We start from the raw sequence: 27,421 nt of genomic DNA, 5'->3' as shown, positions 1-27,421 counted from the left end.
CTTCCCACACATAACACTTTCTGTCTCTAAGTGATTTTATAGTCAATGATTTGTTAATTTCTGCATTACTTTATTTTTTAAAAAAATATATTTTATTGATATTTTACAGAGAGGAAGGGAGAGGGAGAGTTAGAAACATCGATGAGAGAGAAACATTGACCAGCTGCCTCCTGCACACCCCCCACTGGGGATGTGCCCACAACCAAGGTACATGCCCTTGACTGGAATCGAACCTGGGACCCTTGAGTCCGCAGGCTGACGCTCTATCCACTGAGCCAAACCGGTTAGGGCTGCATTACTTTATTAAGAAGACTATTTTCAGAATATTTTTAATGCACACTTCTAAGGAAATTTGACAGATAGAGATTGGGGTGTGGTGGTACATTATTTAAAGGAATAAGGTAGACTTTGTTATCCCTGGACCTAATCAGAATGTTTAAAATGAACATTTTAACGAATTATCAGTTATTTTCCAGTATTACAGATAGATAAGAAAAATTTTAATCCAATGAATTTGGGTGTTTTTTGTTTTTTTTTTGAGACCATGGCATTAACTTAAACTTGGTCCTTTGAAGAAAAAATTAAGCATATGAACTTTAGTTGTTTTTTCATAGTGACAAAACAATACATTCAGGAATATTGCTGTGGAAATTCAAGTGATTTAATTTCATTCAGCACACTAATGCACGGTTTTTTGTTTTTGTTTTCCATAACTGAATAATCAAAAGTGTGGTGAAATTACTCTTAATGCTTCACAGGAAGAATGGCTTGTTTGATTCTTTTGCAGGACTGTTTCATTGCTGTAATTTTCAAGAATGCTGAGGTGCCATAAGAACTCTCCTGATGGCTCCAAGGTAGCTGGCCATTTTTTTTTAATACACAATATCAGGTACACAATAGGCAAGGGAGAGCTAAATTAAGTGGCAACACCAAAATGTATCCACCAAACAAAAGGTTCTTCCTCCAAGAACCTCAAAGGGCCTCATCAAAGAGAAAGTCTTTCCTAATATTGTCCAGTAGGGGGAACTAAAGACTCACCTTCTAGCATTTGGCTCAGCTCTGGGAACGCATGAGTTCTTATAACCCGCCTTCTAATCACCAGAACCGGCATCAAACAACTACCAGGGAGCCTGTGATCACACGTGGGCCCGGCCGCACTGGCCACACCGGCGGCACCGCAGACTCTGGCATCCCTTTGATCCAACGTGTCTTTCCTCAATCATCCCCGTTCCTGAATGGCATACGCTGGGTGGGTGGTGGTGGTGGTGGTGGTGGTGGGGGGGGGGGGGCGGGGGGGGGGTTGCCTTAATTTTCAGGGTTTTGTCATCTTTGGGCTGGAATCCGGTCTTTTTGAGCTTCTATTAGCTCGGCTGGGTTTTCAGCTTTCCCCATCCTTCGTTTTCGGATTTTTCTTTCAAGAGGTACCCTCCTTACTCTGGAGGGTAAGGGGTTCGGGTACCACCACCCTCTCCCCCCACCCCCTACCGCCAAGCTCTCTGATTCCTGCTCCCATCTTAAGCGTCTTCGGTGCAACTCCCTTGCATCCCACAATCAGCATCAAACTCACCTTTCAGGGGTCAGAAGGCAACCGAGTGATAGAAGAGGAGATGCCATCCCTTCCTCCGGCGCTCCCTCCCCCCGGGGTTCCTCGAGGGGCCATAGATCTTGGCTAGAACAAGCCGGTAGAGGCTAGAGATTTCTGTACACCACCCTCCCTTTTTCTTGTACCTTTTTAATGACATAGGAAGCACCCACACACAACCTTTCCGCTCCAAAAGGTGGTTATATTTTGTTTCCGTTCCTCTTTGCCCTGTAGCTTCCTCATTTTGCTAAAAGGTGAAGTGTACTTGTGCGATTTTAACCGGTAATGAGGCTGTGCCCTGGGTCCTGGAGGATGGAATTTTTCCAGAAAGCGCGTGCATCTCTGGCAGGAGGAGAGCTGAATAATTAGGAAGGGCTTCCATGAAATCACTCACCGAGAAAATTACCTGCCCATTACGCGGGCCGCCGAGGAGCGGGGGCTGGAGCCCACCTATCCCTCCCGAGGCGGGAAGGAGGGGACGAGGAGGCCCAGACAAGAGGAAGGAGTTGACCAGTGTCCGCGGCTCCGAATTAGTGGATGTCCGTCCCCCTCGGGCCCCGGGCTCCCGCGCTGGCCCCTTCCTCGGCACCGCGCGGCCGCTGGCGCCCCTGCACCGGAGGGTGGCGGAGTGTGGAGGCGGAGGGCTCACCGCACCCCTCACCCCCCCCCCCCCCCCACCCCGGAGGCCGACTCCTAGCAGCTTTCATTCCTTCCCTCTCCTCCCGCCTCCTCGCTTCCCCGCCTCTAAGTCTTTCCACCGCCCGCAGCTGTAGGAGGAGGCAGACGCTGTGCTGCGGGTGGCGGGCGCGGCGGCGGCTGGAGCGGGGACTGGCGGCGGCTGGACCGCGCGCTCCCTTCCTCCCCGGCTCCGCCCGCGGCTCCCGGGCTCACTCTCCGGCTCCGCGCCTCCCGCAGCCGCCGGCGTTCCCCGCCGCTCAGGGGCGGCCCGCGGGGTGGCCGCGGCCTCAGCCCTGCCCCTCCCTCCCTCCCTCCCTCCCTGCCGCCCTGCCGCCCTACCACGTAGGAGTTCACCTTCGCCACCGAGGCGTCTAGATTTCCTTTGCTTCTCTGGAAACGACAGAGGTGGAGGGAGGCGACGCGGCTGCCAAGGAGAGGCTCGCCAAGGCGGCCCGGCCCGCCTGCAAAGTGTTGCTTTGACACCTCCTGGCTGTGGAAGTTGAGGGGAAAAACTCCGGACGCGGAGCTGCTGCCCAGACGGAGACCGGGGAAGGAAACCAGTAGGCAGGCCAATGGTTTTCCGGCAGCGCGCTGGCAAGTTTGTGGAACACTTTCTAGGAATTAGATCTTCGTCCTCTCCCTTCCTCGTCCTGACTTCTGAAGAAAGAACTTGGTTTTGGATTGCAGTGGAGCCCGAGGAGTGAGGGTTAGACACACTAATAGTCCCTCCGACGGGGCTGCATTTGTGGGAATTTAGGAAGCCCGAGTGGAAATACAGCAGCCTTTGGTGCACCCTCTGTTCATTTGGATGAATCTAAATGTGCCCCATCCAGGACCGCTCCACTAAGCCCTCTCATCTTGCGATTTGCTCTCCTTGACTTTAATTAGCATCTAGGAAAGTCTGAACTTTGGACCTACCTCTTCTTTTGATACTTATTTTTGTACTTTTGCTCTCTGGGATTGGTTTCTTAAAACAATCTGGATCCTTTTTAATATGTCAAAATGAGTCGGCTGATGTTTACACAACTACTGCTCTGTGGATTTTTATATGTTCCCGTTGATGGTAAGTTAAAAATGCTTTTATCCTCCCCCACCAAAAAAATACACTTTTCTTTCTGAGGGGGATGTGGGCTCTAAATAAAATGACTTTGTATGTGTAAGTCCCTTTTGGCCAGGTGTGGGTCTTTAGGGGGCAGTGATTTTAAGTCTTTTGTTTCTAAACAGCTGCAAGTGGAACACATTAGTAGTCGCCTACTGTTGTTTCTTTAATTAATTGAGGAGTTGGACAATAAATGATGGGATCTTAGTTTTGTTAGAAGAGAATTATTAAAGGAAATCTCTCGAAAGAGTCTAATACTGTGGTACTGCTCTGTTTGGTGTTTGTTCTTGTATCTGAACTTTGACTTAGACATTCAAGTGAAGAAAATTAGTAATGGATGTTGTACTGAAGGTTCATTGAGTTAGGAATGTGGGACGAGGTCTCTCAGGGAAAAAAGTGTGTATCACCTTCATGCTGGCCAGTGCCCTCCTAGTGTGAAATCAGAATGAAGAGTTTAGATCATAGGGAGGAAACTGTCAAAAGGGGACTGACTGGGCCAGACTCCAACAAGGGGAAACATAAGCTCCGGGCCTGCTGGGGGCAGCTCTGTCCCCTGTGGCAGACACAATGCGATCGGAAACAGGTGCTGGCTGTGTCTCCCTCTAGGCTGAGTCAGTGTGTCAAGCAGCCAGCATTCTGCCTCTGATTCTCCTGTCTTTTGTTCAGATTTGGTTTCCTGGTACATTTTCTTTGGATGTCAGTTTCTTGTGAGAGAATTGCAAAATCCTTTTTAGGAGCCGTTTTGAATGACAAGTGGAAGTAATCATTAATATCTTTTATTGTGTGTTCAAAGAAGGAAATCCAGAGGATATTTGGTATTAACCTTCTAGGGACTTTAATTTTTACATCAATGGAAAGAATTGGTCTAAGGAGAAGACTGTAGCTTGCCACCTCCCCCTCCCGAAAATGGGGATTATAGTACTTTAGTTTTTTAAATGCTGTACTTGTAAAGAATTGGAGGTGTGTTGGTCCAAACATTTGAGCCATCATGGTTGTTTGTTGCTACATAAACTTTCCTCCAGCATATGCATTGTGGGCAAATCCATTACTTGGGACACTGCGCATTTTTGCCCGCCTATAGGAGCTAACTTTGTCCTTGGCAGCTGCGATGCACAGAACCCAACATATTGGACTCAGAGAGGAAGCCTTTCTATAAACATGAGGCAATACAGATTAATTTACCTACTGTCAAGTGGCGGTTTTCAATCCTGGACTACATAAGTACCTTTGCCTCACAGCGTTAGTAGGCAAGGCATTCATGTGGGCACACTGCTTCTCTCTTCCCCCTTCCAAGTAGTAGATGTTTAGGAATTAATCACTGTGAATTATAGCGTGGCAATATCTATAGTCATATCTAATAATTCACCATGCATTTTCTTTAATACATTTCCCTCTACAATACATTTACATTTCCATTACAAAAAGTTTTACATATTTTTTCCCAAATGTGTTTGAGTATGAGGATGAGAAGACTTGGATATAAGTTTTTGGGTAATATGTTCTCATAAGACATGAATTTACATTTTTCAATACCAGAAATACATGTAAAAGCTATATATTAGCCTACAGGATTATTGCCAAGTTTTGTTGTTGTTGTTTTATTTTTTGTTTTGAATCAGTGTGTAGCTAGGAGGAATACAATTAAATTGCTCAGTGGAAGTGACAGAGGGAATCAGAAGAGCTTGGTGTTACAGAATGTAATTAATGTACCACAGTGTTTGGAGGTATATGAAACAAATGCAATTAACCAGCTCGCTGGAACAGCAGTAGCAAGACATCATTTCTTTCCTGTCCTCCCTCCCTCCTGTCCTGCCTCCCTCACTTCTTTCCCTCTCTCCCTTCTTTCCTTCTCCCCCACCCCCACCTCCCGCCTTCCCTAGGGACACATGTAGGACTTTCATTCTGATATAATTTTATAGGATAAGGGCGGGGGGATTTGTGTCTGACCCACAATTATGCAGCCAAATTCATAGTAATGTAGCAAAAAAATGCCTAGGGTAGAGTAATTGAAAAGGTAACATTCATTTTTTTCTGTGTTAAACTAATTTTTGTATTTAGTATCTAATATGTCAAAAGCAAATAAAACTGTGGACACTTAGTGAGTTCCTATGTAAATCATACTGTTGACATTGGATTGCCTTTGGTTTACTCCAGAACGATGACAGCCTCTCCATGGGGACTGCTGGAAATTTGGGATGTAGACAACACTGCCCTCTAGGCTATTTCAACACGGGGACTGAGTGTTCACATGTATAATGAGGGAGTGGGCTGCTCGGCTCTTTAAGCTTTCTTACTCTTCCAGGATTCCAGGATTTCTATTTGCTTATTATCCTTCTTATAAGTGTGTGCTCATTCTCCCCATGAATTTCAAATTTAGAGAGGCTTGTACCGTTTCAAAGATATACTGACTATCCATGTGCTAGACACAAAAATTAATTTTATTCAGTGACAAATGATACATAGATTTGCATTGAAATTTGCTTGGTGGGTTATTTATATGTGCATTTTTATGGCATGTGAAGAATGTTAGCGTTTTGCCTTCTCGTAGAAGGTATATGCTAATATTTACGATTGTTCAGTATCATGTGTCTGTAGGAATCCATAGAAAATAAATATTAAGTTAGTTGATAACTACATGCAAACTTTTCTATTTGGGATGTCCATGCAGATTTTCTCATTTGATAGAGATTAATCAAATGCAGATTTTCCTTTACTATTAATAGGAGATTATGTAATGAACTTAGCCTTTGTTCTCCAGATTTTCTTTATTTTTAAATAAGGATATGGTTTCCCAGTCATTTACAGGGAACTGATATAAACCATCACAAGACTTTTAATTATATTTATATACCATACATTCTGTCAATTCAATAATTTTATGATACTTTAATACTTGTAAAAGGATACTTTTAAAATGAGAATAGTTTTCTTATCTAAGCCTTAACTAGTTTTTTTTCCACTGTTGTTTCTTTTAATGAACCCCATCTCCCTGAAGGTGATGCGGGTAGCTAGGTGGTGGCAAGAGGTGTTCACTTCAAGATTCTGCCCTGATTGAAGGCTTTGCCCGCACGCAGCCTTAACTATTCCTAAATGGAAATGACACACATGGTATTTGGGGAGATAAAGATGATGTGTGTGCACAGTGCAGATATATAATCTCATACAGGTTTATACATTTTGCTAAAGTGCTTCTTTTAATAATGGGCTCATTATTGTAGCCATATGTAGTCCATTTCAGAACTTAAATTGCATATAAGTAACCTGAAATTTGTTCTTGGGACTCTGCAGTAATATGAGGTTTGAATTGGCTTTGTTTGAATAACCTTTGTGTCTAGGCAACATGTGGACCATAAACCAAAAGGATTTCTTAGAACATCAAAAAGACTATCTTAAAGGGGGGGGGAAAGTCATGGTTATACAAAGAACAATTCTGGCCATCTCATCCCTGAGCAGCCTGTGTAAAATAGCATTTTGATAATAAAAATATGGATATGTAAGCACATTGAATACATTTGGATGCTTTTATAATAATGAAGGGAGCTCATGTATGTGGGATGAGTGTCCAGTGAAATCTGCTTCAGTAGTTCCTGCATTCTGTAGGAGATACGTTTACTTCCTATGTGCAATTTGGTTTTGAAGAGTATTTGGAAGAAAAATTTTTCTTTTACTTATTTCTTCTCCTAGTCTTCCTCTTCTCCTCCTTCTTTTTTGAACCTGATGTAAGGAATTATAAAAGTATTTGAAGAGTAAAGAAAATAGGTGAGGTTGTTTCTTAAATAATAATTTAGAACATCTACATTTAAAGGAGATATGTTAATCATGTTTTACTTTTGGGTATATCCAATTGGGTCCTCAACTTTATCATTTTTATTTTCTAATACTATATAGCTTTATGGAAACTTATTTTGTATAGATCCTATCTTTTTTTCAGTTTAGACAGACAGAAGTCTACAGATTGGAGTTCAAGCAGACAATGGAAACTTATAGAGTATCATTTTATTGATTAATTTTTAAAGAAAATATTGTTATGTTTCTTATAGCATCTCCATGTATGGACCTATCAACCTAAATCAATACATTAATATTGATTTTTTTTCTTCTTTTTAATTATTGACTAAAACATAGTCAATATGTTTTCCCCCTTTTAGGGGAAATTCCCATATACTTTTTAAAATGTATCAACAGTGAGATATATTATAATAGAGATCTCATATAGCATTTAAAGTGTGTTAGTCTCAAAATAAATAAAGTGTAGCAATCTCACCCAAAATACATATCCGTAACTCAAAACAGCATTACTCCTAGAGAGAGGAGTAATCTAGGGCTCAAACCTTAGTGTTTTCTTCTGCATTTGCATCTAATACTTAAGATCGTTCATCCCGTTGCTGATACTTCTTACATTGCCCAGTCACTGTGTGGAAGAATCTAAGGTCCATGAGTTTGGCTCTTATACCATTGTAGTTCCAGTGCCTGGAGCAGTGCTGGACACATCTGGCTGGCTGTTTGACACCTTTGCATGATAGCTAATAAGAATATATCAAACTGAAGCCTGGGATAGAATCTGCTCCTTTTTCTTGTCATCTCCAGCTCAGTAAATGGCATCACTATTCCCAGAGTTTTTCGTGATCCCAAACTAGGGATCATTCTTGGCTGGTACTCACAGCCCATATTCAAATTGTTAGTGAACTCTGTTGACTATAAACAAACTCAGCCAGATACTTCTTCAGCAAAATGGGTTTATTTGAGAGCAACTAGAAATTTCAATCTGCTACATGCAACCACAGTGAGGCTTGTGAAAGTTCGCTAAAACAAAGAAGGGGAAATCTTTGATAGAGGGTAAAAAGGAGTTAGAAAGGTCTATTACAAACAGTTTCCCTTGTTTTGCCTCATGATTGAGTTAGGGTGGGAGAGCTTCCCATTCTGGCCTCCCTACTTCACTTTAAATGAGGTTTCTGTTATTAATTTTTACAACCTTTTGAAATATATTCTGGTACCAACAATTTTATTTGTGTGTTTGTGATTTTCAAATATATAGCAACATTGAAATAATTGTACAATGAACACTTAGGTTTTCCCACTTGCCCAGCTGGTGTGGCTTAGTAGTTGAGTGTCACAGTTCGATTCCAAGCCTGGGTTGCAGGCTTGATCCTCTGTGTGGTGTGTGCAGGGGGCAGCCAATCAATGATTTTCTCTCATCATTGATGTTTCTATCTCTCTCTCTCTTCTCTTCCTCTCTGAAATCAATAAAAATATATAGTACATATATTTTTAGAAAAAAGATATCCTCACCTAGATTCTACCATTATTTGACTTTTCTTAATTGCCATCTATTTATCCATTTATCCACCCACTCTTTTATTGTTTTGATGCATTTTCAGATAATTAGATACCAAATGTTTCTTACTCAACCACTACAATCCTGGGCAAAACCTGGACTATTACATTAGCCTGATAAATGATCATTTGTTTAATTCCTGCTTGTCCTATCCCTGCATCTTACCCCATCCCAGTTTCTTCTCTACACAGTAGCCAGAAGGACCTTGTAAAAGCATGTAAGATCATGACAGCTCTTTGCTCTCAACTTTCTAATGGCTTCTATGCAGAACCCTTCATAACAGTCTACAAGGCAGTTCAAGTTCAAGCCCCTCTCTTCTTACCTAACCTCATCTCTTCACACTCCCTACCTAGAGCCTAGATTTAGAACATTCTTTTTGATGTTCTGTTTCTGACTCAGGGCTTTTGCATTTGTTCTTTCATCTACTTGAAATGCGCTTCCCCAGATCTCTGCATGGGTATGTCCTTTAATTGATTTAATAAGTCCCTACCCCAAAATCATCTCTTCAGAAATATGGGCCATCCTATCTAAAATTGCTCCCCTTACAACACTATTGGGCTGCCCCTATTACCTGTCTTAATTTTTTATAGCACTTGCCACCTCCTAGAAGTGTTAGAGTACCTGTGTGTATGTGTGTGTGTGTTGTGTGTACATCAACAACTGTGAAGGGATTGACATCTTATCCTACTTGCAAGCTAAGAAGTTAGACTGCCACAACTGGATGAGTGCTGGCAGGAGACATGAGATTCCTGGGTGAGAGATGATGGACTTCATTAGTCATGCCACAGCAAGCAGCATGACTTTATGTGTGTATCGATTTACCTTGACCCTGAAGTCCATTGGGGGCAATATACTGGGTCCCAAGTAGTCATAGTGGGTTAGCCTCACAGCTGAGGAACCAACCATGAGTGTGGGAACCTAGATATTTTATAATGGGAAATGAAGAAACTTGCCTAATCTTTACCCTGGGGGAAAACATTATCTTGACTATATTCGACAGTAAAAAGTCTGCCTTCTGCTCTCAAAGGAGACTACCTCTGTTACACAAGACTGCTTGCTATATACATAGCTTTGAAAAGGTAGTTTGGAATGAAAGAGTAGTTAGTTCTTCTGCTAGCAAATCATGCAGAAACATGAGCATCCCATGGAGAATTTCACTCAGGTATAGACAGAGATGTTTGTTGACTGTCTGACTCTAATACTGAGCTTCTATAGCAGGGACTTAGCTTTGTTTGCCATGTTTACCAATGTTCTAACAGTGCCTGGAGCACACGATGACACATAATAGATATTCAAATATTTGTTAAGTGTATGAAAACGTGCTTATGGAGTACTTTTGAGATGTTTGTTTTCATGCCCTACCCCAACACAGGAAACATTGTTCATTTGAACTAGGTTAATTTATAATTTGGGGTATGTGCGTATATAAGTAGACAGGCAGAAAGTCAGACAGATAGAGAGGGTTATCAAACATGCATATTTTGACACAAAGGACATCATGATTCCTGGTGATTTAATATTCTGCCTTTCACCTGTCAGGAGGTATAGAATTGTTGATACACTTTAATATGCCTCTCTTTTTCTAACCAAGAATATTTTCTATAATTGTGGTTTTCATGGCCACTCTGCCCCGGTACCCACAAACACTGCTGTGCTGTGCTTTTTATCACACTGTTGTTGGGGTGTATATTTTGACAGGGCGCTCCTTCAGATGATGCTGATGTACCATGACAGGACCACTGCACTAAGGAATGTTGACTTATATGATGATATCCAGTCCAGAAACTAATACTTTTTCTACATTTAAGGCAGCTTTCCCTTTCAGCTTTAGCAACAGGTAAAACTGATTATTCTGGTACCAAGACAGAATTAAATTGCTTACTTCTAAAATTAATCTCCAAATGTATGGATCTCTAATAATTGACAACTAAGAGGAGGATTGAAAGTAGTAATTTTGCAAATCCTACCTGCTGTTGCAAACATCATGGCCAGGCCCTGTTTACTATCACTGACAATAAACTGAGATAAACTCAGGAATTTGGCAGGTAGGACCATCTTTATACACCTACTTTTGATTTTAAGAAAATATCTTAAAGCAGTGGTTGGCAAACTGCGCCCCTGTGAGTGTGGTTCTTCCACAAAATACCACGTGCAGGCGCACACATACAGTGCGATTGAAACTTCGTGGCCACACTCAAGGGGCCAAAGAGGCGCGTGTGGTTCATGAGCCGCAGTTTGCCGACCACTGGCTTAAAGGAATCAACTAAAAATATATCTATATTTTTAAAAACATTGAGATAAAGGTCAACATATACATTCTCTAAATTTTGCTACTTAAATATTTTCTCCCACTTTATTGAGATATAATTCACATATCATACAATTTGCCCATGTGAAATTTACAAAGAAGTTTTTTCCGTTGTTGTTAATCCTCTCCAGAGGATATTTTTCCATTGATTTGCAGAGAATGGAAGGAAGGTGGAGAGACAAAGAGAGAGAAACATCATTGATTGGTTGCCTCCTGCACTGTCCCAACCACGGCTGGGGAATCAAATCTGCAACCAAGGTAGTGCCCTTGACCGGAATTGAACCTGGGACCCTTCAGTCCTCTAGTCAATGCTCCATCCACTGAACCAAACCTACTACGGTACAAAGCAGTGGTTTAATTCATGGAGTTATGCAGCCATCACTAGAATCTAATTTTAGAACTTTTTCATATCAAAATAAATAAATAAATAAATAAATAAAAAAATACCTGTATCATGTATTGAAACTTAGTGGCCACACTCAAGGGGCCAAAGAGCCGCATGTGACTCTTATCTACTACCCCTTCCCAGCCCTAAAAAAACACTAGTCTATTTTCTATCTCTATAGATTTGTTTATTCTGGACATCTTATATAATAAAACCCTAATATGCAAATCCACCGAATGGTGGAACAACTGGCAGAACCACCAGTCGCTATGATGCACACTGACTACCAGGGGGCAGATGCTAAATGCAGGAGCTGCCCCCTGGTGGTCAGTGCACTCCCATAGGGGGAGCACTGCTCAGCCAGAGGTCGGGCTCACTGCTGGCAAGTACAGCAGGGGTGGTGGTGGGAGCCTTTCCTGCCTCCACTGCAGGCAGGGGGTAAGGAGCTAGGAGTCCTGCACTGTGAGAGAGCACAGGCCAGGCTGAGGGACCTCCTCCCAGTTCATGAATTTCATGCACCAGGCTTCTAGTTTCATATAAAGAGAATCATACAATTTTTGGTCTTTTTGACTAGTTTTTTTCCCCTTAGTCTAATGTTTTTAAGGGTCATCCATATTCTACCATGTATCAGTGCTTCATTCCTTTTCGTTGCTGAATAGTATTCCATATCACTTATCCCTTGAATGATCAGTTTGTGGGTAGTTAGGTTGTTCTTACTTTTGGTTATTATAAATATTTCTGCTATGAACATTCATGTATTAATCTTTGTGTGCACATATGTTTTTATTTCTCTTGAGTGGAATTGCTAGGTCATTTGGTAATACTATGTTTAACCTTTTGTGGAACTGCAAAACTGTGTTCCAAAGTAGATGAATCATTTTACATTTCCACTTGCCAGGTATGTGGTAAATTTATTCTTTTAAATCAACTTGAAAAGAAAACATTGAATAACCTTTATGAGTTCAATGTGTTTTGTAGTGAAGTCATTTTATATAATAACTAGAGGCCTGGTGCACAAAATTTGTGCAGTGGGGGGGTGTCCCTCAGCCCAGCCTGCACCCTCTCCAATCTGGGACCCCTCGGGGGATGTCCAACTGCTGGGTTAGGCCTGATCCCTGTGGCAGTCGGACATGCCTCTCACAATCTGGGACTGCTGGCTCCCAACTGCTTGTCTGCCTGCCTGCCTGATTGCCCCTAACTGCTTCTGCCTGCCAGCTTGATCATCCCCTAACCCAGGGGTGGGCACACTTTTTGACTCGAGGGCCACAATGGGTTCTTAAACTGGACCGGAGGGCCGGAACAAAAGCATGGATGGAGTGTTTGTGTGAACTAATATAAATTCAAAGTAAACATCATTACATAAAAGGGTACGGTCTTTTTTTTTTTTTTTTTAGTTTTATTCATTTCAAACAGGCCGGATCTGGCCCGCGGGCCGTAGTTTGCCCACGGCTGCCCTAACCACTCCCCTGCCAGCCTGATCGATGCCTAACTGCTCCCCTGCCAGCCCAATCGCCCCCAACTGCCCTCCCCTGCAGGTCTGGTCGCCCCCAACTGCCCTCCCCTGCTGGCCTGGTCACTCCCAACTGCCTTCCCCTGCTGGCCTGATCACCCCTAACTGCCCTCCCCTGCCAGCCATCTTGTGAAGGCCATCTTGTGACCACATGGGGGCAGCCATCTTGTGACGAGAAGGAATTGATGTATTTCCAGATGGCGCAAACTGGGAAGGGTCAATTCTAAATGGGTCACTTAACCTGGGCCTTCAAAGATGAATGGAGTTTTATTAGCGAGGGAGAGTGGAAATTAGCTTTCAGGAATAACAGGATAAATGGCATGGAGATGACAGGTATGCTAGGGGAAAGGCAAGAAGGCTAGTTTAATAGTAACATAGTTTGTTCACAGGGGAAGAAGTGTGAGATGATTATTGAAAGGCAATCAGTCAATGAACATTGCTGAACAAGTTTGAGCAAATAATTTAATGTTTCCATGCCTCAGTGTCCTTATTTGTAAAGTGGGCATGGTAACATTGTCTATCTCATACAGTTGCTACAAGGGATACATTAATATATAAATGAAAAATATATGTATATATGTATTACACATATATAGAAATATATGCTTATATGTAATATATATATATTCTATATGTAAATTATATATAAAATACTCTGAATAGTACCAGGTACTTAATAAGCACCACTGAAATATTATTTGTCTCTATATTAATTATTAGTAGTAATTTTACTATTATTTCCTTCAGAGTATAGAAGTAAAGTTTAGAGGAATTTGGAAATCAGGTCACTTATGTATTACATGATCATTTAATTATAATTTTCATATAATCTTTCAAGCATGAGACTTCAGGTGATTGATTAAGAACTTTTGCCTCACCCTAGCTGGTTTTGCTCAGTGGATAGAGCATCGGCCTGTGGACTGAAGGGTCCCAGGTTTGATTCCAGTCAAGGGCACATGCCCGGGTTGCAGGCTCAATCCCCAGTAGGGGGCGTGCAGGAGGCAGCTAATTAATGATTCTCATCACTGATGTTTCTCTCTCTCTCTCCCTCTCCCTTCCTCTCTGAAATCAATAAAAATATATTTTAAAAAAGAACTTTTGCCTTTTAAGGGGACTCATCTGTGGTCACACCTATGTAATTGCGACAAAAGTTCTATCACATGTGTGTTTCCATTGCATCATGTGCTGGTTACAGAACAAATGGGAGTCCCAAGTGAGTGGTATTATGAATTCAAAGAGTAAAAAGAGAGGCATACTACAAATAGTAATTTGTTAACAAATAAAACAGGCTTTTTAAGTCTGCATTCTGGTTCATGTTGATTGATTTACATTTTATCATTTTATCATTTAAAATATATATTATATATTTTATTTGGTGCTCTTGATATAAAGTGCCATGAAGATAAATCTTGTATAAGACAAACTTAATGGATTCTAAGTAAACATTCCTAATTTTCTAAAAATTGTATAAGACTCCACTCACATTTTTTCTAGATAGTCCACTTTACTTTTTTTTCATTCAATATAGAAATTGAGTTTAATAATTTTTGTAATTACCCATTAATAAGATTTTCATGAATGGTTGTGTATATCAGAAAAGATAACCCAAATACAACGATATCATTGTTACTGTAGAAGGAATACCCATTAGGTGGTCAGAAGCTCTGGACTCCAATTTTAGCTTTTCTTTTTAATTAATTATATAATTTTAATCCTTATAAAAACAAACACACACAAAAACAAAAAAAGCATAAAACACTAAAATGTAAGATTTGACTGTAATCTCCAATGTCTCATTCAGCCTTAAATTCTATTGTTGTAAGTTATTTAATTAAATGTCCTATCATTGATTATTATGTTTGAGTACAGTTGAGGGAGAAACTTTAACCTGGAAAAAATTATAGAAAACCCTAAATGTCCATCTCTGAACACAATCATTCTTCATTGTCCAATCTGCATGGGTTATATTTCTGTATTTTCTGTGGGCTTAATGACGTGAATATGACTGACAGGCAACATTCACTAAGTCTCATGATTCACATCCACTTTCATTCATTAATGACCAATGGTGCTTATTGTTACTTTATGAATAAATGGAATTTTTAAAAAATAATACTAAGAAAACACTAGTCTTAAGCCAATATGCTTAGTTTATGGCCACTGTAACTAGAACCATATGCAACATAGCAATTTTAGCTCAGGAGAGGGGGGTTAATAGCCACTTTTTAATTTCTGTTGTAAAGATTGATGTGGGATCCTTTCCCCTGGTTCTTGGTCCCATGCCTTTTTGGACATGAGCCGGAGGACATGGAATATAACTCAACTGTTCCATTACACTGCTTTTCGAGTTTAAACAAGAAACACCCAGTTGAAATCATTTGGAATTTAAAGGATTTGTCCAAAGCCTGTGTGGCAGTTATAACCAACTAACATATTCATAAGATCAAAAAGGGGAGAACTTTTGACTTGTGTTTTCTTTATAAAGAAAAGGTTGTAAATCAAGGTTATAGCAGACTTTGAAAGCTTTACAATATTTATTTCCAAATATTAGCAAATGCTATAATATAGTTAATTTGTTTAGGTATATCTGATAATTATGGAATGTAGTTTACGGGGTTATATTAAATTAAGGGAAATTCAGGATGAACCTAGCCAAAGACATTCTAATTTGTGTTTTATATCTTAAAACTAACTTTAATGTATTGACAAATAACAGTGTAGTTATTGAAAGCGAAGTCCATTGTTGATTTGTTAAACTAGAGAAGGCATTTTACCTTCCCCTTCTAAAATGAGCAACAGCTGTCTGTTCTAACATACCTTTGCATAGCAACAACTTCAGGAAGAAGCCATCACCCAAATAGCAATTATGTGAACCCCTACGCACTGTGCCACTGACTGTAGGAGAAACTGAGTAAGAAGAAAATGCCTGCTAACTTAACACCCCTCAGCTTCCCCGCCCCCATGCAAAATGGACAGTGAGGAGTTATAGCAGCAATTTTTAATCTTTTTAATTTCATGGCACACTTAAACTAATTACTAAAACTCTGAGGCACACTAAAAAAAAAAACATATTTTTTGTTGATCTGACAAAAAATTGGTATAATTTTAATTCATTCACACTAAATGGTTATTGTTATGTTGGCTGTTGTCTTTTTTTTTTTTTTTTTGACAATCCTGACTAAATAGTCAGGTATTGCATGAGTTAAAAATTCTTGTGGCACACTAGCTGATAATCACTGAGTTAAAACATTGAATTTGATGGTGTCAGAACTACTTTTTTCACTGCAGTGATAATGTCAAGAGTTAAAAACTAATACCAAGCTGTCATTTAGTTGAGATTTATAGCCTCTTTTCTTCTCACAAATGCTGTTTAATAACTTCACCATAAAAGAAGTGCTAACACATTTAACTGGCCAGTTCCTCACTGGCTATCATGAAAACATGTAGGTGATTTTGTGACTAAGTATGTTTTTAAGTGTTTCAATCCGCCTTTGTGATTGAGAGCCTGGATCATGTCAACTTGTAATACAAAATGAAAGAAAAAAGAACGGGAAAATATGTACAACATGTAGATACAAATTTGGGGCAAAGCTATGTCTTACCCCCCACACCATACACACATGGCTGTAAGGTATACATAAACTTCTGAGTTGTTTGATGCCTGCCCTCCACTCACAATCCAACTGACAACTTTTATTTTAAGAAGAACATTTTCCAGGCTATGAATTATTGTACTTTTATGTTAAACTGTAACACCTGTGATGTTCATCAGCTGGGTCTTATGAAATGCTCTCCAGATTTTTGAAACACTCAGTAAATGTGTGTCATCGTGTTAAATTTAAATTCTGAGTTCGTTCAACTTTTCAGAGAGCGTTTTTATCTCTCTAAGCAGCAGCAAAATATGGCATGCAAATAAGACAGCTAGAGGATTGCTTTTATAGTCTTAGAATGCAATTCTAAGCTTTTCAACATGGATGCTATAGGAGTTTATGCATAATCTTTGCATTCAAAATAGTCCAGGAGGTGTAAAGTTCTGCCTGGGAGGGACACTCTCTATGAACAATGAGCAGGGTGATGTTGGAAAAGTGAAAAACTGAATGTTTGAATGAAATGAATTGGACCAGCATTTTAAATTACTATATATACCAAGTAGACAAGCTAATATTTAGTTCTATGGATTGTTAACATTCACATAAAGCAGAATGATTTAGCATTTACTGAATCCTTTCAGTCCTAATCAATTTGGGATCAAATGCAAAAGAACATGTGTCTGGCTTTGTATGACCCCAAATTCTTCCATTTTCCTTTGAGCAGATGACATGCCTTTTTTGCTGACTGATATTGGTTGCTAGGAGAAGTGCACTGGTCTGGTCTCCTCTTGTCCAGCAGTAAAACTAAAGAGTGTATTGAGTAAGAGAAAGAGAGGCAGAACACAGTACAGGCCATGAATCATGACTTGTCTCCAGTATGTCCACCTTCCTCCCATTGCTTTTCCCTTTAAAAACTTTTGTTTTTACCAATGATGCTTTCTTTCAGCTGCTATCTATAATCCTTTTGAAGCCTGAGGGGATGAGGGTTGCTAAAGGGAGGCTGTGCTGCTAAGAGTCCACTCAGAGCAATAATAAAAGCCTTGAGAGTTATTCATGGAGCCACATTAGTGAGAAGGCCCTACCCAGTGAATAGCATCAGTCAGCTGCTTTTGAAATCGGGTGATTAATACCTTCTGTTTTTAATGGGGGGAAAAGGCAGACAAGAAAGGTCTTCATACTACTTTGGCTCTTTTGCAAATTAGCTCTTATACATTGTCAAAGCTTTTGACGAAGAACTCGCTAAATTTTCAATACCTGCAGAAGTCTTTTTTTTTTTTTTTTAAAATAGTGTTTCATGAACTGTTCACTGTGGTTACTGTCAAGATAAAATTGAAATGGTAAAAAATATCCCAAATGAACATATAAAATATTACTTAGCCATTCTTATATTTTGGCAATGTTTGTGATGACTAGGAAGCTAAAAACATGATGTTAGCAAATATATTCAAAACGTGTCTAAGCTGATCTATTTCACAGCATCCAAATCACATTTTTGTGTGTGTTTTTTAATAAAGAAACCAATTACAATACTCTTGAGATTTTAGAAAAGCATCTAATGAGAAAGTGTTAAGGGTGGCAGGTGTTTATTTCCCATGAGCACTTCGATGTAAGGGACAGTCTGTAATTTACAAATAAGGTGTCATATATATACAGGTTTATATCTATAGTCTAGTTTAGCATAAGGAGTTAGAGATACTACCTTTATAATCCCCATTACCTCTTGTCATATCTTTTTTTTCTTGTTGTTAATTTTCACCCGAGGATATTTTTCCATTGATTTTTACAGAGAGTGGGAGAGAGAGGGAAAGACAGAGAAACATCAATGTGAGAGAAACACATCCATTGGTTGCCTCCTGCCGGAGACCCGATCAGGGCCCAGGCCAAGGAGGAGCCTGCAACCAAGGTATGGGCCCTTGACCAGAATCGAATCCGCGACCCTTTGGTCCTCAGGCCAACACTCTATCCACTGAGCCAAACCGTCTACGGCTCCTTATATCTCTTGATTACATTAGGTACTTGTCATAGTTCAAAGAAAATTTCTTAAGGTTTCAGAACCTTGTCAATCATCTGAGATGCACAGATAGGAAAACTTCCTGTTTGAAAGTTTCAAAAAATACAAGATGATGCTTTTCCATACAGCTTGTCAACATGATTCTAATGTCATGCAGGCATATTTAGATGGTAAATTAAGCTAAAACTTGGTGTTCTTTAAAATTATTCTTATTCTGCAGTTCATTTTACAGTTATTTTTTATATAGCTGCCTAGTTGTCCCTCTGTCTAGACCAGTGATGGCGAACCTTTCGAGCTCGGCGTGTCAGCATTTTGAAAAATCCTAACTTAACTCTGGTGCCATGTCACATATAGAAATTTTTTGATATTTGCAACCATAGTAAAACAAAGACTTATATTTTTGATATTTATTTTATATATTTAAATGCCATTTAACAAAGAAAAATCAACCAAAAAATGAGTTTGCATGTCACCTCTAACATGCGTGTCATAGGTGCGCCATCACTGGTCCATGTTCACTGAAAAGGCTTTACTGTAGTCAGAATATGAGAGCAAACATTTAAAGGACTCTGCATGAAGCTTCCTAGAACCTGTTTTTCACTATGTGGAAGTGAAATATCTTGTTAAGAGGTGGTAATACCCAAGGGCAATCAGAGATGAAAATGTAACGATTTGGTGGGTGATGTCTAGAGATCAGCTTCAAGTGAGGTCTGATTTAACATCTTTATTAGTGATATAGCAAAGGGAACAAAATGATGAAGAAATCATGTATCCCAAACTTAGAAATCTATCAAATTTTTTTTTTTCCTTTATACACCCGCCCCACCTCCCGTGAACATAGACATAATTTATAAAAAAAATTAGGCAGCAAAAAATCTTAGCAGAGTAAGAACAAATGCTATATCTGGTATATAAATGTTAACTAATTCTTCAGGGAAATAATCTGAAATCTAGATATCTAACTAGAGGGAGAAGACAGCAAAGCAATAAAACTGAAAGGGCCCAAGGGATAAAGGTGTGAGCGGGGCAAAGAGAGAACGTGATTCAGATTAGGAGTGTTATGTCCAGTTTAAAGGTCAGGAGATTTTAGCACTCATTTAGGGAGTATTGCACCAGTGACTAGAGACACCCTCTTCCAGTGAACATGGCTTAAGCACAATTGATTTTGCACTTCCTTGTCAGAACATGAGAGTGGGGGCAAGATTTTGGCAGAATAGAAGCAGGAGCGAGTACAGAAATTCATTTGGAAGATACTTGTCAATTTAAAGCTAGGGAAGGGTGCACTTACTGTCTCTGTATACCTTGGCCTATACAGATGAGAAACAATATTAAGATGTACCCTATTAAACCTTTCTAAATATTAAAGGAAACAATTGACAAAAATGCAACCATGTTTAAAATATTTCACCAGCCAGTTTTCATGACCGAGTCAGAAAAACTTGAAGCAATGAATTGTGTTTAGGTGTTCTTATTTTAAAAGAATTGTTGCCTTAAATTATAGGAGCTGCTTAATATAAAGTTGCATTATATTTCAAAGGAAAGGTAGTAAACAATATGAGTCTGCTAGGTAAGTAGACAAGAATTATAACAGACTCAATGGCTGAACAGGGTGCAGAACATATTTCTCTTACTACTTTCAACATTAGTGTGGTCTTACTAGACATGCTTCTTTTGGGGCTATACAACTTAAGGGAAATGTGAAAAATTTGATAGTCTTTGTTCTGTAGAGAGCTCTAAAATCATAACAGGAGTAGAAAATAATACCTAAAACTGACTACATTAGTTTGAGTACTTTTTGGTGTGTTTTTCTTCTAATTTTATTATTTGAAATAAATTATTTGTAGAGGGCAGAACAATATCCTATCATTAGATTAAAAAAATCACACTTCTTGATTTAAAACATTTTCAATTGTTTGATAGGCATTGCATGCAACTGAGAATCTGAAATTTGGTGATTATTTTATTTCCTTAATAACAAGCCCACGAAAACAGAAAGAATGCAGAACTGCTTGCCAAGGTTCATCAATGCCATCATCATTTTGCAGGCTCCTGGGACCTCTCCGTTAGTTAGTGAAGGGAGTGCAATACTATAGACTGGGTGTCCCAAAACTTTAAGGGCCAGATAGTAACTATTGCTGGCTTTACTGCCCATAGGCCTCCTGCTTCACAATGACTCCACTTGGCTTTTGTAGAAGAAAGTGGCCATAAACAATATGTAAATAAATGAGCAGAGCTGCGTTTCAATAATATTTTATTTATGTACACAGAAATTTTTATTTTTATAATTTTTGTCATAAAATAGTTTTTTTTTGAACATTTTTTCTATGATTTAAAAGTGAAAAAATAGTCTCATCCATAGGTTATAAAAAGCAAGGGGTGGGCCAGATTTGGCCTGAGGGTTATAGTTGCTATAGAACATAAAATATTGCCTTTTTATTAGAGGAGCAGAAGAAAGAATGTGCTAGGAGGGGCAAGCAACAGATGGAGCAGAAGATAGATATTCTACACCTACACTACCCCCAAATATTATTTCTCTATCAGTCTTCATCTATTCATTCAGTATACATTTAGAGTGCATCTACTATGTGCAGTTAATTGAGCTCTTTATATAAGGTCATGTAGATAAGGTCATTGTCCTCAGTGCCGCTACCATGGAGGTATTTGTGTACAGTTTGTTGAGAACATGAAAGGGTCTCTAGGTAGAGCCTTGTCAGAAAACTTTATACCTGGCAGGTAACTTGAGCAGAGTCTTAAGTAGAGAAGGAATATTGTGACTGCCATTTGGACAAGTGGTTGTCGTGCTAGGCATAAGATAAATAGGGTATTTAAGGCATGAATTTAATAGATACGGTGTTTCTGGTTGAAGTACAGGAGCAGGGAGGAGATTCCTCTCTGGGAAATGGGGTTAGTGTTTCTTGAGAAAGATTCGGTCACAGAAGGAAGGCAATACAAACCCATCTAGAGGTTTTAAAGTGGGTTAATGTTATTAAAAATACAATATGTGGCATCTCTGAAGGTATCATTAAAGGCAAAATGACCGCCGAAACCGGTTTGGCTCAGTTGATAGAGCGTCGGCTTGCAGACTGAAAGGTCCCAGGTTCGATTCCGGTCAGGGGCATGTACCTGGGTTGCGGGCACATCCCCAGTAGGAGATGTGCAGGAGGCAGCTGATCGATGTTTCTCTCTCATCGATGTTTCTAACTCTCTATCTCTCTCCCTTCCTCTCTGTAAAAAATCAATAAAATTTATTAAAAAAAAAAAAGGCAAAATGACCAAAGGCAGAGAGAGGCAGTTTCGGGATAAAATGGTGAGGGTATAAACAAGGGAATTGTCAGTAGATGTGAAGAGAAATAGACTAATTAAAAAACTGTAATGGAGGTAGATTTGACAGAATTGGACTTGAATTGGGAATTTCAGTTGAGTCCAGTTAAATTACTGTCAAATGTATTTGTCATAATAATTTTTCAGACTGTCCAAGGGAAGATTTTTCTTCATGTCCTTCCTTTCTGTGTCTCTAAAGTTAAAGAAATTGGCAGTTCTTTTGCCATGTGTGATTTCTTGTTTGGTGGGTATATATTTGAACTCAGCTCAAGATTTGTAGGTAATTTTGAAGTATGATATCAGTTTCTAAATACATGTTTTCCTTTGAAAAGTTCAAACAGTACCATTTGTATGGAGAATACAGCATCTTCAACATCAAAACCAAATTCACAGAGCTTTCCAAGAGAAATCTCTACCTGTCAGTATTCAGCAAGGCCCATCTTTATATCTTGGTCACTTTATACCTGCTAAAAGAAAATGTATGGCTCAATTAATGTTGGATGAATTAAACTTACCCTTTATAGACAGTTTCTTAAATTTAGAAGCCAACACAATTTTTGTTATCTGACCCCAAATATGTTGAAGAGTAAAACCTCTTGTTGAAATTAGGTATCTTGTTTCCTTCAGTAAAAGAAGAAATTGTTGAATGAAGGGAGGAAGCCTGAACAATGACTCCTTAAAGTAAACGTGTCCTCTGCAGCGACTCGGTGGGGAATAAGCCACTTGGCCTGAGGATTAAGCTGCAGGGGAGACTGTACAAGTGAGATCCTCTGCTTTCTGTACAAATATGTGCTTACTCCATTCCCTTGTCCTTGGACTTCTCATGTGAGAGAGTGATAGACAGAAATAGAGCCAGTATCTCAGTAATATGAAAGTAAAGAATAAGTTAAGATAGACAGTGAGGTGATAGAGGCCAGTTCCTAGAGTTTCTAATTGGTTCTATTTGTTAATCTTTTGTTTCTGTCATGCTTTAGGGGCACATGATTGCTAATATTTGAAAGCATATGGGCACTGTGCCATAACTCACTGCAACTGGAGACTAAGTAGTCTAACTCTGCAAAATTTGGTCAAAAATCTCTATCTCTATAAAAAGCCAGTGACTGGAACGCCTTAACGATTGGAAGGACCAGTCGCTATGACACCTACTGCAGCCAGCGAACCTGGAAGGACCAGTAGCTATGATACCCACTGCAGCCAGCGAACCAGCCCTATCAGGGGGTGGGGCTGGCTGGCCAACCTCCTGCAGCCCCTCCCCCTGGCTGGACCCACCCCCTATGGGACCCCACCACCCCAATCAGTCCACAGCCCCTCCCCCCAGTCAGCTCCACCCGGGATCTGCCCCCCCACTCCAATCAGGGGCAGGGCCAGCAGGCCAACCACCCATGGCCTCTCCCCCAGGCCGCTGGCCCCCAATCGGCTCCCCACCCCCTTTGGGGGCGGAGCCAGCTGGACCACCACCCACAGCCCCTCCCCATGGCAGGCCCCACCCCCGATCAGCCCCATGGCCCCTCCTCCCAGCCAGCTCTGCCCTTGATTGGCCCTCCCCATACCAATTGGGGGTGGGGCTTTCCAGCCAACTTTCCATGGCCTCTTCCTCCTGCCACTGACCCCAAATCGGCCCCCTTATCCCAATCGGGGGTGGGCTTGCTGGCCAATCACCCTCAGCTTCTCCCCTCAGCCAGCCTGACCCTGATTGGTCCCCAATCAGGGCGGGCTGGCTGGCAGACCTCCCGCCATCTCCTCCTCCCGACAGGCCCAGCCCTGATCTTTCCTGAGTGGGGCCAGGCCAGCTGGATCCCACCCATGTATGAATTTGTGCACTGGGCCTCTACTACATATATAGTATATATATGTAGTAATAATAATAAAAGCATAATATGCAAATGGGCCAAACTGCTGAACAGCAGAATGACCATCTGGACGACCACTATGACACGCACTGGCACCAGGCCAGCCAAGGCAGGTACAATGCGATTGGTCAGGGGGCCCACCATCGCCCCACAATTGCCCCACAGAGGGAGGCTCAGTTTGTTGGCTGGTGGGGCAATTGATTGGGGGGTTCTGTGATTGCCCCAAAGAGGGAGACCTAGGCTACCTTCTGCAGAGTGATCAATTGGGGGGCTCCACGATTGGTCACCCTAAAGAGGGAGGGCCAGGCCACCTATCGATGGGCTGTGGTGGGTGGGCGGGGTCTGCCTCTGCAGGGTGAGCAATCACGGGGCTCCTGGACTGCGAGTGGGTACAGACTGGGCTGAGGGTCCCCTCCCCTGAGTGCATGAATTTTGTGCACTGGGCCTCTAGTCCTATATAATAAAAGGGTAATATGCAAATTGACTCTAATAGAGGAACAACCAGAATGACTGGTCACTGTGACGCGCACTGACCACCAGGGGAAGACGCTCAATGAAGAAGCTGCCCCCTGGTGGACAGTGTGCTTCTATAGGGGGAGCACTGCTCAGCCAGAAGCCAGCTCATGGCTGGCTAGCACAGCAGCAGTGGCGAGAGCCTCTCCTACCTCCACTGCAGTGCTAAGGATGTCAACTAACGGCTTAGGGGAGTGGGCCTAAACCATTAGTTGGACATCCCCTGAGGGATCCCAGGTTGCCAGAGGGATGTCTGACTGCTAGCTTATGCCCAATCCCCTAGGGAGTAGGCCTAAGCTGGCAGGTGGACATCCCCTGAGGGGTCTTGAACTGTGAGAGGGTTCAGGCCGGGCTGAGGTTACTCCCTCCCCCCACACCCTATGTTCATAACTTTTTTTGCACCAGGCCTCCAGTATACATATATTTGCTTAAAGTATACTAGTAATATATTGGTAATGAGATAAGTGTTCTAATAATTGAGTGCCTACACATTAAGTTAGAAGTTATGGAGCAGAAATAACTAGATAGGCATTTGTTCTCTTTCAGAAATAACGTATGTAAGATTATTCACCTGGAATTCACCCTTCTATAACTTTAATACACTACTGTTATAGTTACTTTTCTTTTTTTTAGATTTTCTCTTTTATTCAACTTCCACTGCTTCTTTTCACTAATATTAAACCCTTTTGCATGTAGTAACACAGAGCCCATAATATTGAAAGGGATGGCCCTGAAATGAGGAGTCTTTGCATAAAGTTAATTATCCAGGTTTTGTTATTGGGTCAATAAATCATGCATAATATTAAGGAAGGAGCTTTCAATCTTATAATAGTCTTTAAACTCATGAAGGACTACTTTGCTATTTAAATGAAAGAACTAGAGGCATATATAAATCACTAGAAATATAGAAAAATCTCAAAATGAATCTAGAATAAAAATATAGATAAATACAAAAGAAAATACAAAAGCCACAGAAAATATGGTAGAGTTATTCTACATTTTTCCCCTCTGCATCATGATTTCCTAACATGCTATCCTAGTGTGATATTTTGAGTACCTTTAATTTCATGTGAAGTTATAGTGAGTTGAAGAAAAAGTATATTTTGAGGAGTTATTTAAAAACAATATGTCTATGTATAAACTGATAAAAAGTAGGATTGGACTGTAACATGTATGATATAAATATAAGTAAACTACATTTTTGTACTCTTAAAGATCTTGTCAAAACCAGTAGGTAACTTCATTGCACACAATCCCAATCAGTTTATTTCTGTAAATTTGTATAACTGCCAGATCATTTTATACTTTTCCCTCTGTAATTTCAAGTTTTAAATTAATCAAAATAATGTTTATAACATGAACTTCATTTGGCAAAATGGTGACTGTTATAAAACACAACTTTTAAGACGCATGAATGCATTAAATTAAAAAGGTAAATAGAGCAGTTGAACTGTCTTTATAACTGAGAAAATGTCACTAATAATGCCTTTAGGGAGAGGATTAGGACATGTTTTGTAGGCATTAATCTCACACAAAGAGGAAAGTTTCCTTCTGTGGGAAAGCATTAGATCACAGGAAGGCCTTAAATATGTGGGTAACAACTTTGGGAAGCCACACTCAGTCTAAACAAGTTCCAACAAGACAGAGTCCTAGAAGGAGGAAAAAGGATGATAGCCACAAAGACCTACCACTTTGTTTCCCAGTATTTTCTGTAATGTAACTGAGATGGTCTTTGATTAAATCGTCCTTTCTAGATCCATCTAAGCAAAAACTTATTCTCCCTCTCTCCTTTTTTCAAGGGAGGTGGTATTTAGCAAAGTTGATAGAGCTTATAAAGACTCAATTTTGTTTGATGAGATTCATTAGGATTAGGCAACAAAAATGAAGATGTATATTTGTAAATAAAAGTTCTTACTGTGTATTATTAATAGGTTAATTGATGATGTGCTTTTATTCATAAGATGTGAATGCCATATAACATTTTAGTTAGAAGTAGGAGACACTAGTAGTCTCCCATTTCTTGAAATTAATGGGCAACTTAAAAAATTAAGGACCGGAAAATACTGGGAACGGAACATGGAAAAAAATATGGTATATTTAGAGAAATTTTCACAGCTCTAAATGTACAGGTAACTCAAAACTTAAAAGACACAATATCTTTGACAATTGTATTTTGTTGTAGACATGATAACATAAAAATAACTAGTTATTTTTTTCAAATATATTTCTTAATATCCTAACTTGAAACATAAAATAGTTGAGTTGAGGTCATAATTGTAATCAATAATATATGCAACATGTTTTGTAGATTAAGGAATATACATGTACCCTATGTTGATAATATATGTATATAGACATATAAATGTGTGTATAAAAGCACACATAGATACACTTAAATGCATGTATGCACACATACACATAAATGCTTATAATTTAGTTAAAAATGTACACAACCGAATTAAAAGGTTTTGGCACTTCTATCCTTTTGTTTTAATATTTCTATGAGTTAGTTAATAGCCTGCAAGCCATCCTTTTTTGCTTTGTATTTTATAATTTTTTTTAAAGTTATGTACTTGGATTAGGATTATAATTGAATTTTGTCATTAGATTTGTCTGTGCGTGTGTGTCTGTCTGTGTGTGTTGTTTTTACCATCAGAAAAATCAACTTACATTTCTTCCTAACTTGATATTAAGAAAATTCTATTACAAAATCAGGAACAAGGAATATCTTCAATATCTTTTATTAAACTTTCAAATATCACCTAAATAGAATATGTGTATAAAAAACTTTGGGTATAGATGATTTTAGCTTTATAGTATATCTTGATTCATTTCCTTGAGGCAAAACTCATACGGAAATTAAAGCTACAATGCTCTAATGTTTATTTACCTGGGAAATTCCTACTGAATGTAAGCAGTACTCACAATAGATTTGTTATTGTGATTTAAAATATATATTGTATTTATCTTATATAGCCTGCTCCATAACATCCCCAAGGATAAGTTTACAACTCTTCTCAGGGTTAGTGAAGACCTCAAGATACATAGTTAGTACTCTTGAAAAAGTAAAGGAAAAAGTGAATCTGTGGAATATGGCACTAACGGATAAATTGCTGTAGTTTTTCTTTAAATTCATCTTATTTTGCTATTTCCAAGTTTATGACTTATGAGTAGTTCAAATTGTAGCACAGATGCACATTTATTCATTAATTCCTCCAAAAATATTTGCTGAACATCCG

General features: G+C 39.7%; 1 protein-coding gene across 1 annotated transcript in view; it reads left to right on the top strand.

Moving 5' to 3' along the window:
• The first annotated feature begins 2,352 nt into the window (after window positions 1-2,352).
• Window positions 2,353-27,421, top strand: part of ROBO2 (roundabout guidance receptor 2) — a 702,928-nt gene continuing 677,859 nt past the window's right edge. The window contains exon 1 of the mRNA XM_081087410.1: window positions 2,353-3,323. Within this exon, the coding sequence (XP_080943536.1) occupies window positions 3,263-3,323 (61 nt within the window). The 5' untranslated portion in view covers window positions 2,353-3,262. The remainder of the gene's footprint in view (window positions 3,324-27,421) is intronic.

This window comes from Myotis nattereri, assembly GCF_964212035.1.
Source record: "Myotis nattereri genome assembly, chromosome: 3".
In the NCBI taxonomy this organism is placed as follows: domain Eukaryota; kingdom Metazoa; phylum Chordata; class Mammalia; order Chiroptera; family Vespertilionidae; genus Myotis; species Myotis nattereri.
This window is presented reverse-complemented; position numbering and strand designations above follow the sequence as displayed.